Here is an 18,274-nt window from a genome sequence, read left to right on the forward strand (position 1 = left end):
TCCCTTTAGATTGATAGTTATTTAATCTAAATTTCTAGGCTAGTTTTTTGTTTATATGTATGTGTGTGTGTTTAATGTATATATATATAATACACATATAACTATATATATATATATATACATATATGGCTTTTTTTTTAACCTTTTTAGGATCTCTTGCACTTAAATTACACACATAACAGGATTAATCTATTTAAAGCTGAAATAAGGGTGCATTATTCTCTTTCTTCAAATGGCTACTAAACACCTGGAGCCAGGCCACAGGGTTACCGTATGTTGGTTTTCAATTTTCCTTTGGGTGATACAATGATAAGTAACCTTTCTAATCAGCGATGCTCCTTCTTGACCTCTTTAGTGCTCTGTTTTCCCCCTTGGCCATTAGGATCCTTTATTGCAAACAGCTGTTGAGAAATGTTACCAATAGGATAATGAGGACAAAGAGAATGTTTCATATCCAGAACCAGGGACCCAAGATGTCATACAGTTAGGATTTCACAAGGGCAGAAAATTTGTGTATGTCTCTTAATTGATCTTTAGAGTTGTTTAAAAAATTAAAAACAAAAACCATCTAGCAGTAAAAAGGTCATTTTCTCTTCTTATACTGTTTTAATTTCTTAATGATATAATAATTATGAAATGGTATTATGTTTTTATAATATCCCTTTCCCCTATTGGAGAAGGAAATGGCAACCTACCTCAGTACTCTTGCCTGGAAAATTCCATGGGCTACAATCCACAGGGTCACAAAGAGTTGAGCATGACTGAGTGACTTCACTTTCACTTTCCCCCATGTCAGCTGTTAATTTTAATTTTCTCAGGTAAATCAAAGAGCGTTTCTTCCCCCTTTTTTTTAGCATCATTTAACAGCTATAGTTACTTGAAAGGGATGGAAACACTAAGAAAGCTAATCCTAATGTCTTTGACTATAAAAAAACCAATTATTCTATTCTGATCAAAGGAGCCCAAGTTCAGTCCTTTACAAAGTTGTTTTCTTGATATCAGCTAAATTATTTTTCATTAGATGATTACTTTAAAACTCTACTCTCTCTATGTATTTTTAATTATGATTTATACTTGCTAATATTTTTATTGTTATTAATATTTGCAAACTTCCTTCATTTGAAAAATCAAATGGAATAGAAATCTTGGAGTTGATATTAAAATTTTAGATAAGTTTTGAAGAGTATTTTAACAGTATCTTTAATTATATTAGAGATGTACATTCTAATGTACATGATGATGTTACATTCTAATGTATAAGTTGATGCCTAAGCTCATACTTTGAAAGTGAATGGGTTAGTCACTCAGTTGTGTCCAACTCTGTGCGACCCTATCTATGGACTGTAGCCTTCCAAGCTCTGGTCCATGAGATTCTCCAGGCAAGAATACTGGAGTGGGTTGCCCTTCTCTTCTCCAGGGGTGTCTTCCCAACCCAGGAATTGAGCCCATATCTCCCACATTGCAGGCAGATTCTTTACCATCTGAGCCACCAGGGAAGCTCTCAAGCTCATATATTGAATGAATATATTATGAATTAGTACATAATAATATTTTTAATATAAATTTATTTATTTTAACTGGAGGCTAATTAATATTAAGTTGAAGTATCTTCCTTTAAAATACAGGTAAAGTATAGGATTATGATTATGTCCATAAAGGACATCATGAATATTGAGTGGGGTTTTGTATGATGTTGTTGTTGTAAGTAAACCTTTACTAATCAGCCTTAATTGACCAGTGACTTTATTCAGTTTTGATACACTTAAAAGAAACTGAAAAGTAGCTTAATTGTGTGGAGATATTTTAGGCATTGATATTAGACAACTGATTGAAATCTAGGTTTAGGTAGGATTGAAGCAGTTGCTAAGTCTTTCTGAGCTTATGTTTCTCACACTTTCTAATAGATTGTCATGATGAAATGAGATACAGATATGAAGATGCCTAGCACAGTAGTTGCCAGTATACCGTGAAAAAGTAATTAGTTTCTTTTTTCATGCCTACAACATTGCTAAGAAGTTATTTAGTGTATGCTGCAGTATCTCCACTGATTAGGAAATTATGATTGTTCAGGTCTGACTTTTGGAAGATTTTTCTGTACATTAAACAGATCTGCATAGTCCCCAGGTTTTTTTAAAAGTCTTTTTTCCCAGTTTTATTGAAACATAATTGGCATAGATCACTGTATAGGTTTACAGTGTACAGCATGATGATTTAATTTACATATGTCGTGAAATAATTACTATAGTATGTTTTAGCTAGCATCTATCATCTCATATGGGTGTCCCCGGTGACTCAGCATTAAAGAATCTGCAATGCAGAAGACTGAGGAGATGTAGGTTTGATTCCTTTGTCGAGAAGATACCCTGGAGAAGGGCATGGCAAGCCACTCCAGTATTCTTGCCTGGAGAATCCCATGGACAGAGAAGCCCAGTGGGCTACAGTCTACAGGATTGCAAAGATTTAGACATGACTTAAGTGACTTGAGTATGCATGTACGCATCATCTCATATGGGCTTCCCAGATGGCTCACTGGTAAAGAATCCTCCAGCCAATGCAGGAGACATGGGCTTGACCCCTGGTTTGGAAAATCCGCTGGAGAATGAAACGACAACCCATGCCAGTATTCTTGCCTGGGAAATCCCATGGACAGTGGAACCTGGCAGGCTCTAGTACATGTAGTCACAAAAGAATCAGATACAACTTAGCGGCTAAAACAATCATCTCATATAGATAAAATGAAAGGAAAAAAAATTGTTTCCTTGTGATGAGAACTTTTAGAATCTACTCTTTTTTTTAAGTTTTTTATTTTTTTTTAATGTGGACCATTTTTAAAGTCTTTATGGACTTTGTAACAGTATTGCTTCTGTTGTTTATGTTCTGCTTTTGGGGCCCGTGAGGCATGTGGGAACTTAGCTTCTCCACCAAGGATCAAATCTGTATCCCCTGTATTGGAAATTGAATTCTTAACCACCAGGAAAGTTCCTTAGGATCTACTCTTTTAACAAATTTCCTGTGTACCTTCTACCTTTTATCCATTAGTTGAACTGACTTGTATATTTTATCTCCAATCCTGTATGTAACTTTTTTTTTAAGTCATGTTTCAAAAACATTATTTAGAGTAAACAATCACTCCTTCAGGTACAGAAACATAAAATAGTAGATGAGTAAAGCTAACAGTGGGCTTCTCAGGTCGCTAAACAACCCGCCTGCCAATGCAGTAGATGCAATTTGAGATGGGATTTGATCCCCGGGTCAGGAAGATCCCCTGGAGGAGGACACGAGAACCCACTCCAGTATACTTGCCTGGAGAATCCCATGGACAGAGTCGCCTGGCTGGCTGTGATTCATAGTGTTGTAAAGAATCAGACACGACTGAAGCGACTTAACATGCACACACACAAAACTAACAAAATATAACTATCATTTTTTTAGCTTCAGCATGTACTTCTCTAATGAGGAGAGGCACAGGTAAAATTGATATATTGTGGGATGATGCCAGTATGATGCATAAATCTTGTTTCTTCACTTGGATTGTTTCTAAGTGCATTAATGGTATGAAACTATCAGGCAAGTTTCTTACAAAGAGAAAAATCTGTAGCAGTAATGTTAGATTCTTAGAAACATTTGAAATTCCTGTAGAATGGCCTCTTTACTGGACACAGATAACTTGGTAGCTTGATTTCCAAAACTAGGATGATGAAGTCATTAGGGCAAGTAAAGAATCTGTGAAGATATATTCATTTGTTTTATTTTTAAAACATTGATAGAAACTATATCCAGAAGACACTTAGTAATTTTTATGACTCTGATTTCTGTTGGAGGTAAAGACCTACATCTCTAAAAAGGAAGTATCACAATCCACAGACTTTAAGCCTACAAAAGATCAACTGATGTGGAAAATATGGAAAGACATTAAGAGACATGAGTTAGAATAAGAAGGTCCAATGTAAGTTGAATAGGAAGTTCTAGAAGAAAGAATGGAGAAGAGGTATATTAAAAGATTTAATGACTAAACTAGTAATTTTTATGAAACAAAGAAAGATATAAATCCTCAAAGCATAGATAAATAAAAAGAACACATACAGTGTTGAAACCGCTCTAAAGCAAAGACAAAGAGAACTCTTGAAAGCAACTAGAAAGACTTTATCACAAAGAAGCAGCAATTAGACTGACAAGTGATTTTTCATCAGCCTCTGTAAAGTCCAGGTGTCAATGAACTTAATATCTTCAAATGCAGGAGTCAGATAAACAGCGCCTAGGACTCTATATTTGACTAAAATATTATTTTTGAAATGAAACTAAAACAAAGATATTTTCAGACAAATAAGAATGAGTCCCTTGCTATTTTCGGGTTCACTACAGTCACTCAGTCATTTCTGACTCTTTGCGACCCCATGAACCACAGCACGCCAGGCCTCGCTGTCCATCACCAATTCCCGGAGTCCACCCAAACCCATGTCCATTGAGTCAGTGATGCCATCCTCTTCTGTCATCGCCTTCTCCTGCCCTCAATCTTTCCCAGCATCAGGGTCTTTTCCAATGAGTCAGCTCTTCGCATCAGGTGGCCAAAGTATTGGAGTTTCAGCTTCAGCATCAGTCCTTCCAATGAACACCCGGGACTGATCTCCTTTAAATGGACTGGTTGGATCTCCTTGCAGTCCAGGGGACTCGCAAGAGTCTTCTCCAACACCACAGTTCAAAAGCATCAGTTCTTCAGCACTCAGCATTCTTTATAGTCCAGCTCTCACATCCATACATGACCACTGGCAAGACCATAGCCTTGACTAGACAGACCTTTGTTGACAAACAGAATCTCTGCTTTTTAATATGCTGTCTAGATTGGTCATAACTTTCCTTCCAAGGAGTAAGTGTCTTTTAATTTCATGGCTGCAATCACTATCTGCAGTGATTTTGGAATCCCAAAAAATAGTCAGCCATTGTTTCCACTGTTTCCCCATCTATTTGCCATGAAGTGATGGGGCCGGATGCCATGATCTTAGTTTTCTGAATGTTGAGCTTTAAGCCAACTTTTTCACTCTCCACTTTCACTTTCATCAAGAGGTTCTTTAGTTCTTCCTCACTTTCTGCCATAAGGGTGGTGTCATCTGCATATATGAGGTTATTGATATTTCTCCCAGCAGTCTTGATTCCAGCTTGTGCTTCCTCCACCCCAACGTTTTTCACGATGTACTCTGCATATAAGTGAAATAAGCAGGGTGACAGTATACAGCCTTGACATACTCCTTTTCCTATTTGGAACCAGTCTGTTGTTCCATGTCCAGTTCTAACTGTTGCTTCCTGACCTGCATACAGGTTTGTTAAGAGGCAGGTCAGGTGGTCTGGTAGTCCCATCTCTTTCAGAATTTTCCACAGTTTATTGTGATCCACACAGTCAAAGGCTTTGGCATAGTCAATAAAGCAGAAATAGATGTTTTTCTGGAACTCTTTTGCTTTTTCAGTGATCCAGCAGATGTTGGCAATTTGATCTCTGGTTCCTCTGCTTTTTCTAAAACCAGCTTGAACATCTGGAAGTTCACAGTTCACATATTGCTGAAGCCTGGTTTGGAGAATTTTGAGCATTACTTTACTAGCATGTGAGATGAGTGAAATTATGTGGTAGTTTGAGTATTTTTTGGCATTGCCTTTCTTTGGGATTGGAATGAAAACTGACCTTTTCCAGTCCTGTGGCCACTGCTGACTTTTCCAAATTTGCTGGCATATTGAGTGCAGCACTTTTACAGCATCATCTTTCAGGATTTGCAAGAGCTCAACTGGAAATGCATCACCTCCACTAGCTTTGTTCGAAGTGGTGCTTCCTAAGGCCCACTTGACTTCACATTCCAGGATGTCTGGCTCTAGGTGAGTGATCACACCATTGTGATTATCTGGTCGTGAAGATGTTTTTTGTACAGTTCTTCTGTGTATTCTTGCCACCTCTTCTTAATATCTTCTGCTTCTGTTAGGTCCATACCATTTCTGTCCTTTATCAAGCCCATCTTTGCATGAAATGTTCCCTTGGTATCTCTAATTTTCTTGAAGAGATCTCTAGTCTTTCCCATTCTATTGTTTCCCTCTATTTTTTGCACTGATCGCTGAGGAAGGCTTTCTTATCTCTCCTTGCTATTCTTTGGAACTCTGCATTCAAATGGGTATATCTTTCCTTTTCTCCTTTGCTTTTTGCTTCTCTTCTTTTCACAGCTATTTGTAGGGCTGCCTCAGACAACCATTTTGCTTTCTTGCATTTATTTTTGTTGGGGATGGTCTTGATCCCTGTCTCCTCCTGTACAATGTCCCGAACCTCTGTCCATGGTTCATCAGGCGCTCTTTAAATTTGATCTAGTCCCTTAAATCTATTTCTCAGTTCTGCTGTATAGTCATAAAGGATTTGATTTAGGTCATACCTGAATGGTCTAGTGGTTTCCCCTACTTTCTTCAATTTCAGTCTGAATTTGGCAATAAGGATTCATGATCTGAGCCACCGTCAGCTCCCGGTCTTGTTTTTGCTGACTGTATAGAGCTTCTCCATCTTGGGGTGCAAAGAATATAATCAATCTGATTTCAGTATTGTCCATCTGGTGATGTCCATGTGTAGTGTCTTCTCTTGTGTTGTTGGAAGAGAGTGTTTGCTATGATCAGTGCATTCTCTTGGCAGAACTCTATTAGCCTTTGCCCTGCTTCATTCTGTATTCCAAGGCCAAATTTGCCTATTACTCCATGTGTTTCTTGACTTCCTACTTTTTCATTGCAGTCACCTATTATGAAAAGGACATATTTTTTGGCTGTTATATCTAGAAGGTCTTATAGGTTTTCATAAAACCGTTCAATTTCAGCTTCTTCAGCATTACTGGTCGGGGCATAGATTTGGATTACTGTACTACTGAATGGTTTGCAAACTTGGAAATGAACAGAGATCATTCTGTCATTTTTGATATTGCATCCAAGTACTGCATTTCAGACTCTTGTTGTCTATGATGGCTACTCCATTTCTTCTAAGAGATTCCTGCTCACAGTAGTAGATATAATGATCAACTGAGTTAATTTCACCCATTCCAGTCGATCTTAGTTTGCTGATTCCTAGAATGTCGACGTTCACTCTTGCCATCTCCTATTTGACCACTTCCAACTTGCTATTTTAACTACTAAAGAATGTATGCTGGAAGAAAGAAGTTGAATTCAGAAGGTAGTAGTGGGCTGTAAGAAACAATTGGTTATTAAAGGCATTGGTAAACACAGAGCTATATCTAAACACACATTTGCTTAATGAGGGGGGGTCACAAACTTAGATTTTGGATGCTAGGAAAAATTTTCTCCAAAAGTTAACACACCAACATAGGGGTGCTAACTCTCACATTTGCCAAGTAGGAACATTTTTATAAAGATTGCCATAAGCACACATACCTTGCACTGAGAAATTTTACATTCTTTTGTGAAACTTAGAAAGTAAAAACAGTAAAATTTAATAAATAAGGATAGTTCATTAAAATTAAAAATTAGTGGAAAATCTAACAATATTGATAGCATTCTTCTAATTTCTTTCCAGAATATTAAAGACTTTATCACAGAGCATTATCAATTCATGGCAGTTGGGTTACATGTCTAATTATATCCTATCTTCTTCTGTTTCTCATAAATTCTAAGTGATAGTATTATTTTTTCATAACACTAACTATATTACCTGGTGAATCGTGGATGCTCAACAAAATTCTTGAATGAATGGGAAATAAACTGTTACTTGTTTTACCATGCAATTCTCCTAACTGGTTAAATGTTGATCCTATGAGGTTAGAAATATCATTTCCAATTTTCAGTGTAATATAACAGAAATTTCCCTTAATGGAGATTGTTGAGGACTTCTCTCTCCTTTAATTTCAAGGGCAAACATTAAGACCCAAATTTCTCGTAGAGAGCCTTCTCAAATGAATTATAGGTTTACTGAAGGGAATTGATTGCTGTAAAAAATAGGCAATTATTTATTAGTTCATAGAGGTTGTGAAACTAATCTTAAAAAAATCTTAACTTATCCTATGAAGAATAATGCGTATGTGAAAGAGATCTGTGTTCTTCTAGAGCTAGGCTGGTGGGTAATCAAAAAACAGTCATCAGTGCCTCACACTTACTGTACTATGTTGTTCATTGTTCAGTCACCCAGCCGTGTTCTATACTCTATCACCTTATATATTTTATTTAGGGAAATTAACCCACCTACTATGATTGTTATACAATTTCTCCAAGAGTAAAAATGTTTCAGTATTCATTTAATTTAATTAGAGGTTGGGACCTACCTTTTGATGCTTATTCAGCAATTGATATACATATGCAATTGGAACTGATATTCATATGTAAATATATCAACCTTGGTGTAGGATTCAGTTTAGAGAAAAAAGGGTATTTCTGAAAGTGTGAACTTGTTCTCAAATTCTTCCAGAAAATGGACCTCTTGCTCTGTCAGTAAGAAATAAAATTTCCTTTTTTTTTTTTCCAAGACAGTACTTTTTATCTTGGTATTCTTAATTCGGATTTCAAAGTCTTTCTTATTCAGGCTGATATTTTAGATGAGAAGTCTATTTGAAAACTCTGCAGAGTCTCCTCCAAGACTAGTTTAACATCTTGAGAGTTTCCCCATACGTGGATTTCTTGTCCCATACTTTAAACACAATATGTGAGAAGTTAATACCTAGCAGATTCAAATTCCCAGGAGCCCACTAAAATAATAAATTCTTTTTTTAAGAGTGGGAATCAAACTTTCAAAATGTGTTATTCCCTGAAGCATATGAGTGCTTTATCAGAGGACTGTATTGTAGAATCTTGAGATTACATTTTTGGAAAGAATATCTTAAGCAGTTGCCATTTTAAGGTAGAGGTTTTCAAGAAACTTTTGGAAAATATCAATAGAGTTTCTATAACTTGACTAAATAGTGTGTTTTCCTAATAGATACTATGAATATTGTCCTTTATAATGCTAGGATTTTCTTTGCATAGTTCTGTCTAAAGAAACTTTAGGCTTCTTTTCTTCTGTCTAAAGTAAGATTTAGACCTAATGAAAATGTTAGTCAGTTGTGTCCGACTCTTTGTGATCCCAGGGACTACTATAGCCTGCCAGACTCCTCTATCCATGGAATTCTCCAAGCAAGAATACTGCAGTGGGTAGCCATTCCCTTCTCCAGGGGATCTTCCCAACCCAGGGATCGAACCCAGGTAGATTCTTTACTGCAGGATGATTTTTTACTGTCTGAGCCACCAGAGAAGCTCTTATACCTAATAAGAATAATAAAATATTGAGAGTATGGTCAAGAATTACAACATTGTTAGTAATTTCTCAATCATTATCCTAACAATGCTTTTCTGTTTTTTTAATATATTTGTCTTTGAATATGAGTATTTTTGATATATAATATTTTAAGAGCGTAGAATATTAATCCTACTGCTTTTAAATAAACTAAGAGAATATGTTTAGGAACATATAGCAAAAAACCATCTCCTGTAGAAAAGGAAGAATAAATTAGTACAAATAGCTTTCTCTTTAAACAGAAACTGAAACTTTGAAAGAAAGAAGAATTTGTAATATGTTGGATTGTAGGACAGGAAAGTTTTATCTTTATATTATGATCCACAGCACATGTTTTTCTTTTCTGGGGTTTTAACTTTCTTCTGGCTCAATAATTCTCCACATGGGATTTAAAGTAGATAAATTAGGTATAATAGATGAATTTTTTAGAGTATTTTAAAAGTCTAATATAAATTTTGTTTCTTTTTCTGCCTGGTGGAGTGAAACACCTTAAAGAGGGGCCCCAGAAGATCCTTCCTTTTTGCTGTGTTCTGTGGGGCATCTCTGTTTGTAGCAGTGATTAACTAGTGAATTCATTATGTTACCATTGTATTTCTGAATTGTGTTTATGTGGCAAAAATTATTTTTAAAAAGTTTTAATTAAGATACAGTTGACAAATAGCATAGTATTAGTTTCAGATGTATAACATAATGATTCAATATTTGTATATATTGCAAAATTATCATGACAATAAATATAGTTACTATATATCACCATAAACAGTTACAATTTTTTTTCTTGTGATATGTGGCATAAGTTCGTACATTTATGCTTTGAGAATAAAATAGCAGTTGGGGAATAATAGCAATAGAGTTGAATGTTGCATAAATGTATCTTTACACTCCAGATTAATATGTTCTTATTGCAAATTTATATATTATAGATATTGTTTCCAGTTTAAATTGAAAACTTAATGTCACTAATGATGCTAGTTTGTTGTTGTTGTTCAATCGCTCAGTTATGTCTGACTCTTTTGCAACCCCATGGATTGCAGCATGCTAGGCTTCCTTGTCCTTCACCATCTCCCGGAGTTTGCTAAAACTCGTGTCCGTTCATTCAGAAATGCCGTCCAACCATCTGATCTTCTGTTGTCCATTCTCCTCCTGCCTTGAGTCTTTCCCAGCATCAGGATCTTTTCCAATGAGTTGGCTGTACTTACCAGGTAGCCTAACTATTGGAGCTTCAGCATCAGCCATTCCAATGAATATTCAGGGTTGATTTCCTTTGGATTGACTGGTTTGATCTCCTGGCTGTCCAAGGCACTCTTAAGAGTCTTCTCCAACACCACAGTTCAAAGGTATCAATTCTTCAGCACTCTCCCTTTTTTATTGTCCAGCTCTCACATCCGTACATGACTGCTGGAAAAACAATAGCTTTGACTATACGAATCTTTGTAGGCAAACTAATGTCTTTGCCTTTTAATACACTATCTAGGTTTGTCCCAGCTTTTCTTCCAAGGAGCAACCGTCTTTTAATTTCATGGCTGCAGTCACCGTCCACAGTGATTTTGGAGCCCAAGAAAATAAAGTCCGCCACTGTTTCCACTGTTACCCCATCTTTTTGCCTTGAAGTGATGAGACCAGATGCCATGATCTTCGTGTTTTGAATGTTGAGTTTTCAGCCAGCTTTTTCACTCTCCTCTTTCATCTTCATCAAGAGGCTCTTTAGTTCCTCTTTGCTTTCTGCCATATGGGTGGTGTCATCTGCATATCTGAGGTTATTGATGTTTCTACTGGCAATCTTGAATCCAGCTTGTGCTTCATCCAACCCGGCATTTCACATGATTACTCTGCATATAAGTTAAACTAGCAGGGTGACAATAGATAGCCTTGACATACTCCTTTCCCAATTTGGAACCACTCTGTTGTTCATGTCCAGTTCTTTTGCTTCTTGACCTGCATACCGGTTTCTCAGGAGGCAGGTTAGGTGGTCTGGTATTCCCATCTCTTGAAGAATTTTCCACAGTTTGTTGTGATCCACAAAGTCAAAGGCTTTAGCATAATCAATGAAACAGAAGTAGATGGTTTTCTAGAATTTTCTAGCTTTTTCTGTGATCCAACACATATTGGCAATTTGATCTCTGATTCCTCTGCCTTTTGTAAACCCATCTTGAATGTCTGGAAGTTGGTTCACGTACTTTGAAGCCTCGTGTGGAGGATTATGAGCATTACTTTGTTAGTGTGTTAAATGAGTGCAATTATGCAATAGTTTGAACATTCTTTGGTGTTGCTCTTCTTTGGGATTGGAATGAAAACTGACCTTTTCCAGTCCTGTGGCCACTGCTGAGTTTTCCAAATTTGCTGGCATATTGAGTGTAGCACTTCAACAGCATCATCTTTTAGATTTAAAATAGCTCAGCTGGAATTTCATCACCTCCACTAGCTTTGTTTGTAATGATATTTCCTAAGGCCCTCTTGACTTCACATTCCAGGATGTCTGGCTCTAGGTGAGTAATCACACCATCGTGATTTTCTGGGTCATTAATATCTTTTTTGTATAGTTCTTGTGTGTATTCTTGCCCCCTCTTCTTAATATCTTCTATTTCTGTTAGGTCCATACTGTCTCTGTCTTTTATTGTTCCTATCTTTGCGTGGACTGTTACATTAGTATTCTCTAATTTTCTTGAAGAGATCTCTAGTCTTTCCCATTCTATTACATTCCTTTATTTCTTTGCACCATTCACTTAAAAACACTTTCTTATCTCTCCTTAGTGTTCTCTGGAACTCTGCATTCAGATGGGTATATGTTTCCCTTTCTCCTTTGCCTTTCACTTCTCTTTTCTCAGTTGTTTGTAAGGCCTCCTTAGACAACCATTTTGCCTTTTTTGCATTTCTTTTCTTAGGGATGCCTTTGAACACTGCCTCCTGCTAGTTGGTGAGCATATATTAAAAACACCTAAAATATTTCACTATTTTCTCCAAAGTAATCTTTTTTGGCCATTCTGTTCAAACACGTTATTTTGGTATATGTTGGACAGCTTATTTTAAAATCTGATAGATTAATATGTGCATGCATGCTCAGTCACTTCAGTTGTGTCCAACTCTTTGCAACTCCATAGACTGTAGCCTTCCAGGCTTCTCTGTCCATGGGATTCTGCAGTCAAGAATACTAGAGTGGGTTGCCATGCCCTTCTCCAGGAGATTTTCCTGGCCCAAAGATTGAACCCGTAGGTCCCGTGTCTCCTGCATTGCAGGCAGATTCTTTACCCACTGAGCCACCTCGGATGTGTGAACAAAATGAGATATTTTAAATTGCCAGCATTACAGTTAAATGTAATTCTCCTGTGCTGCAGTGGGGTAGTGAGAAGGCATAATCAAGAAGACAGAACAGCTCCAGATAACATCTGAAATACATCAGTTATGGAAATGGCACATAAATAGCAGCATTTGTTCAAAACCAAATTTCCCTTTCATGAAAGTGGGCTACATTGATGAACTGCAAATAACATTGCTAGATTGTTCTTTGGGGATATAATAATTTTAGAAATCACTCCCTGTACATTCCCATAGTCTCTCTTTAAAAAAAAAATACTCTTTATTAGAATATTTCACTAGGTCTAGGAAATTACCTACTCGGCGACTCTGTTAGTTCTAAAGTTTGTGCTATCGTATGTTTTGGGGAGTCATAAACATATGTGTCCTTTCCACATATTCTTTCCTCCTCACTACTCTCTATTAATAGAATGTGTACATTATTTTAAAAAGTCTGATTAAAATGAAGATATACTTAAAAACAAAGATATACTTTATCTATTGAAAAAAGAATTATGAAGACAATATTAAAAATTAATCTGTGAAACAGGTAACCTACCTTCCAAAAGGACCTCCTCTAAAATCCTCATCTCTGATGCTTCAATACCAGCAAGAGACAAGTAATGCTTAATATGGCTTATATACTGTGGGTATTTTTTATGGACAAGTGGATATGATTTTAGTCTCTACTTCTGATCAACTTGCTTTTGCCTTCTTTCCTAGGAAGTGTGTAGAGAGCTCTGGTGTCTCAGCAAAAGCAACCGCTGTGTCACCAACAGTATTCCCGCAGCTGAGGGAACACTCTGTCAAACTGGGAATATTGAAAAGGGGGTAAGCTCAAAAGATTCATTAGCTTTTAACATGTAGACGAAACTGACAAATTTCTGGTTTTGATATTCAGCCACTAGAAAATCATGCATACAAATTAAAATGTGCTTGAGAAGATAGTAATTTTCTAGCCTAATGAATTATCTTGATATCTGCAAATATGCATTGTTCAGGAAAGTATAGTGAGTATTTTCTGAGTCAGTTTCATCTTTCTATATGTATACGTTTGAGCTGTATGTGCACAAAAAAAGCCCAACAGCAGTCTTATTTAATAGAGTCTATTTAGTCATATGGCTGTTTTTTTGCAACAATTTCCAAGAAAATTATGTGATCCTAAAATATATTTTTTAACTATAGTCTAATGAGTCATTTTTAAATTGTAATATGAAAGATCTAATAGTAGAAGAATAATTTATTGAGCATAGAAATGATTGCTGAATAATTTTTAGTATCATCAGCCTAGTTTTCAGAAACCATAATTATTAGAAATTGTTTAAACAGATAAAAATATTTTAGGCTATTCTTGAAATTCTTTAGGAATTGCTATATATGTGATTCTAAAATTTATTGCTATGGACTGAGTTTACAACAGTAACTACACTGTCATCTGTTCTCAGTTCTGACTTCTTCCGTGTTAGTTGGGCTAGTTTCAACAAAGATTATAGTGAAATTCAGCTTGCAATCTGACGTTTAAATGAAAAGAATGAAAGCTTTTGGGCAGCTGTCACAGTTTATTAATCCTTGCTGATGGCTTCATTCAGGACCCATGTCCAAGTGCCATGTAGATGGTTTTTCCATGCTGAGTTTGAAAATGTTGGTAAATTATGCTAAGTGTATAAATTGATAGGGTCATTTTTTAAAGATTAAGAATCTTTTTGTAAAACTTTTGTAAGTAGCCAATAAAAATACTGAGATCTTCACACACTACCAAAAATTCTTTCTGTTTTTTCATAGATGTAATAGAAATATTAGGAACCACATTCTTGAAACAACAGTCTAGGTTTATTCTGGAACCAACAATTCTTGTCAATGACAAGTAATAATTTACATCGATCTGTACTTAGAAGAAATAACACAACAGTAAAGGGAAAGTCACAGTGAGAATCTGTTTCTTTATTTGCCATTGATTGATTATTATTCTTGTGATCTACACCAGCAGCTCACTTTTTCTATTTGCCTGTAATAATACTATCACTAGACCTGATATCTCTTTTTATTTTAATTTTTAACCCAAAGCATGAAGAACTCATTCTTTTAAACACTTAAGAGCTCTCCTGAAAGCATCTGTAAATTATATGATCACTCTAATTAGGTAAATCACAAGTAGTGGCTATCTGAAAACCCAACACAGTCATCTTTATGGTAAACACAGTTAATCTCTCATAATTTGTGCTTAACAGCAGGGCTCTGAAATATCATATTTTAAAGCTTATGTGCATATAATTGATAGAGATGTCATTTACATATGCATTACAGTTTTGAAGGCTACTTAGAAAATGTTCTAAATAATGTCAAAGCTAACAATATTGAATTTAAATTTAGATTAGCAAATAGAAGGGAAATATAATTATTTCTAAGCATAAGTAAGAATAAGCACAGGCAAGAGAAAGTAAATACAATGGAGCAAAAATGTATTTGATTTCTAAAGATTCACTTTCTTAATCTAGGCTAATGATTGTCAACTTTTTAATTGTTAAATACTTTGTTCAAATGCATTCTACATAATTCTGTTATGTACATTTGAAAACACTGGAAATGCTTAGGTTAAAAGAACCCCTTGCCTGCCTCCTTACCCTCTCCTTAGAATCTTCTCAGCTTCCAGCAGACTGGCACAACAACTTGCACTCCGTTAAAGTCTATTTAAGAACTTGTAAGTGTTAGCAAAGTTTGCCTACCAAGAGGTCATTAATATTCACAACATTAGAGTGCAGTTTCGTAAAGTCAATACTTTGGATTTCATCATCTCAAATTAATATGTAAAACAAATCTTAGCCGTTCTTCCAAAGTCATGGAAGTTTTTATAGATAGAATAGCCTTAGGAGATTTTTAAATGAATGAATGAAAAAAACAAATAAACATAAAAACTCTTAGAAATAGAAAGGACAGAGTACTAGGAGAAGACTCTCAAAATATCCTTATCATTAATTTTGAATTTATGAAAAAACTTTGAAAGCTAGATCAACTTACATTTTTTTCCAACTTATATTTTTAAGGGAGAAAAGTACAAAGAACTATTCATGTGAGCTGAATTTATTTTATTTTTCACTTACTGCATTTGCCTTGTTATCTGTTTATGAATTTTTATTGTTGTTCTCAAGCTACTTTTTTCCTTAAGAGAGAAGCATGGTGCTATTAACAAATGCAGATTTTCCTCTTAAAGCTATACCTATTTGGGTATTAGGGCTTCCCTGGTGGCACTAGAGGTAAAGAACCCACCTGCCAGTGCAGGTGACATAAGAGACAAAGGTTCAATCCCTGGGTTGGAAGGATCCCTTGGAGGAGGGCATAGCAACCCACTCTAGCATCCTTGCCTGGAGAATGGCTCCTAAGCACAGAGCAGCCTGGCAAGCTGCAGTCCATAGGGTTGCAGAGTTGGACAGGACTGAAGTGACTGGGCATGCACACACATTTGGATAGTAAATAAGAGCCCAGAATTTAATTCAAACCAAAATAGCCATGCAAACAGTAACAAAATTAAAGCAAAGTTTTCAATTGGTCTGATCAGCTTTGTGTATCTAGTCTATATTCGTGCCATCTATAAATAGTTGACATTATCAGTAATAATGATTATAAATGATAATGAATTGTTTTATACTTACAGTGTGCCAAGCACATATTTGTTCTGTTTACTATTGACAAAAATCTTCTACAGTGGGTACTGTTTTAATTCCATTTTACAGATGAAGAAAGAAAGACTTGAAAGCCTAAGATTACATAGCAATTGAATAGTAAAGCTCAGATTCTAGCCCAGGTCTTTCTGATTCCAAAATTGAAAACTGTCCTTCTCTACTGCCTATGATTATACTTTACCTTCAAATGGGAAATTATGTGGAATAAAAGGCGAATTTTCACTGTCATAGGAATGCTGAGTCACTGAGCCTGAAATGGTTTAACAATATGTTTTACCCTTTATTAATAAGTGGATTTTTCATTTATTTACTTGTAACAGTTTGTTATCTCTGGAATCACAATAAAAAGGCCCCTGGACAGAGCATTGAGCTAAATATATATGGTAGTTGGCAAAATAGTGAATTGGCAAAATAATGAATCATTTTAAAGTGAGAGCAAATCTATTTTTACATATTTCATAGAGATAGAGTGAGAATGGAATGAGATACTATCTTGGTGAGCTTTTTGTTGGCTTCCTCAGAGGAATGGTGCTAATATATGTTACAAGAACATCATCATTACTTTTCATTATTATGTGCCAACCTTAGATGGTGGTGGGCAGAAAATTATTTGCCAGACTGTCTTAACTGGTAGTAATGAGCATCACAGACTGTAAGCATGAGTTTGTGTGTCTCAGAAGCATGAATGGTATATCCACAACCTCTGATCTTAATTCTGAATTTCAAAACTACTCTCAGCAGAAGGAACAAGAAAGAACCTATATCCTGTCTAGCCAGCAGGATAAAACCAAAGCTGCTCATAGTTTTTTAAATAAATCTTTTTTTTTTAAGTTTGGGGGAGGGGAGAAATATGGCTCAAGTGATAGCATAGACATATCCAGAGGACTGGATCCACAATGATCTCGTCAAACTCTGGCTGCAAAAGATACGGGATCTTTGCCCGGGGGCACAGTTCCACAAATGTTCCATGTAAGTATGGGAACTGTTCCATGCACATTTAGCAGATGGAGTAAGAAATATAGCCAAAAAATTAAAAACTGATCTTTGCGTGAGTCCTGGGGGGTCTGACATCGCTATTACAGCCATTGGATGTTTGCCTGAATAAGCCATTCAAGGGCTGAATAAGAACCATATGGTTTGAATGGATGTGCTCTGGGACAGTAGCATTAACCAAAGGAGGAAATTTGATGAGCCCAGACAGTGCACTGGTACTGTATGTCCATGGGTCACACTCCTACAAATCAGTCAGTGTAACTTGCAGTAAAAGAGTTTTCGTTAGACATGCCATCAGCAATAGCCCTTTGGACAGAACTCGGAGGGATGCCATATTTGATGAGATAGTAAACAAAAATCTGCACTATAAAAATTCTGATAGTAGTGTTGGCATTGTTACTAAACTGGATATTAAGGATAATCAAAACCCAGCTCTTGTAAGCTCTGATGATGACCACAAAGAACATTTCATATACTTGGTTTATTGCCAAAAGATTAATTTAATGATTCTACAAGACCCAATTAGAGACACAGTGCAGAATTTAGGCTTACATGTATATGACATTGATTCCTAATATTTTTGCATGGTAAACATAAGACTAGATTAGAATTATTACATGTCCTTTTAAAGCACTGTCTATGTAATAGGACATTTGCAGCCTTAGATCTTCATTCTCTTAGAGTAGAATTTAATATGTTTTGACTGTGTCCCAAACTATAAACACAGGAAGTGAAGAAAGAATAACTCTTCCAATTGCTCTAGAAATTTGAATAGTATGGGATGACAAGTTCAGATTTAGAATTTGGGCTGAAATAAACTTTAGCATTCCCACACCTGCACAGCAAAAGATAAGCCTTCTAATAACACTGTGCTCCAACTCTAAGCTTTTCTGATTTGGGAAGAATGTTCTATATTGAATCACCAATATCACATCCTTTAAAATCTTAGGATTTCCTTAGAATTATCTTATTCCAGATGCTGACTAGACCCAGTGCTGGCTATGGTACAAGATCTACCATAATTACA

General features: G+C 35.9%; 1 protein-coding gene across 1 annotated transcript in view; it reads left to right on the forward strand.

The window, feature by feature from the left end:
* The window catches only part of ADAMTS6 (ADAM metallopeptidase with thrombospondin type 1 motif 6), a 273,198-nt gene that overhangs the window by 144,406 nt on the left and 110,518 nt on the right, over positions 1–18,274 (forward strand). Inside the window, exon 11 of the mRNA XM_025270471.2 lies at positions 13,301–13,408. Within this exon, the coding sequence (XP_025126256.1) occupies positions 13,301–13,408 (108 nt within the window). The remainder of the gene's footprint in view (positions 1–13,300; positions 13,409–18,274) is intronic.

The sequence above is a fragment of the Bubalus bubalis genome, chromosome 19 (genome assembly GCF_019923935.1).
Source record: "Bubalus bubalis isolate 160015118507 breed Murrah chromosome 19, NDDB_SH_1, whole genome shotgun sequence".
In the NCBI taxonomy this organism is placed as follows: Eukaryota; Metazoa; Chordata; class Mammalia; order Artiodactyla; family Bovidae; genus Bubalus; species Bubalus bubalis.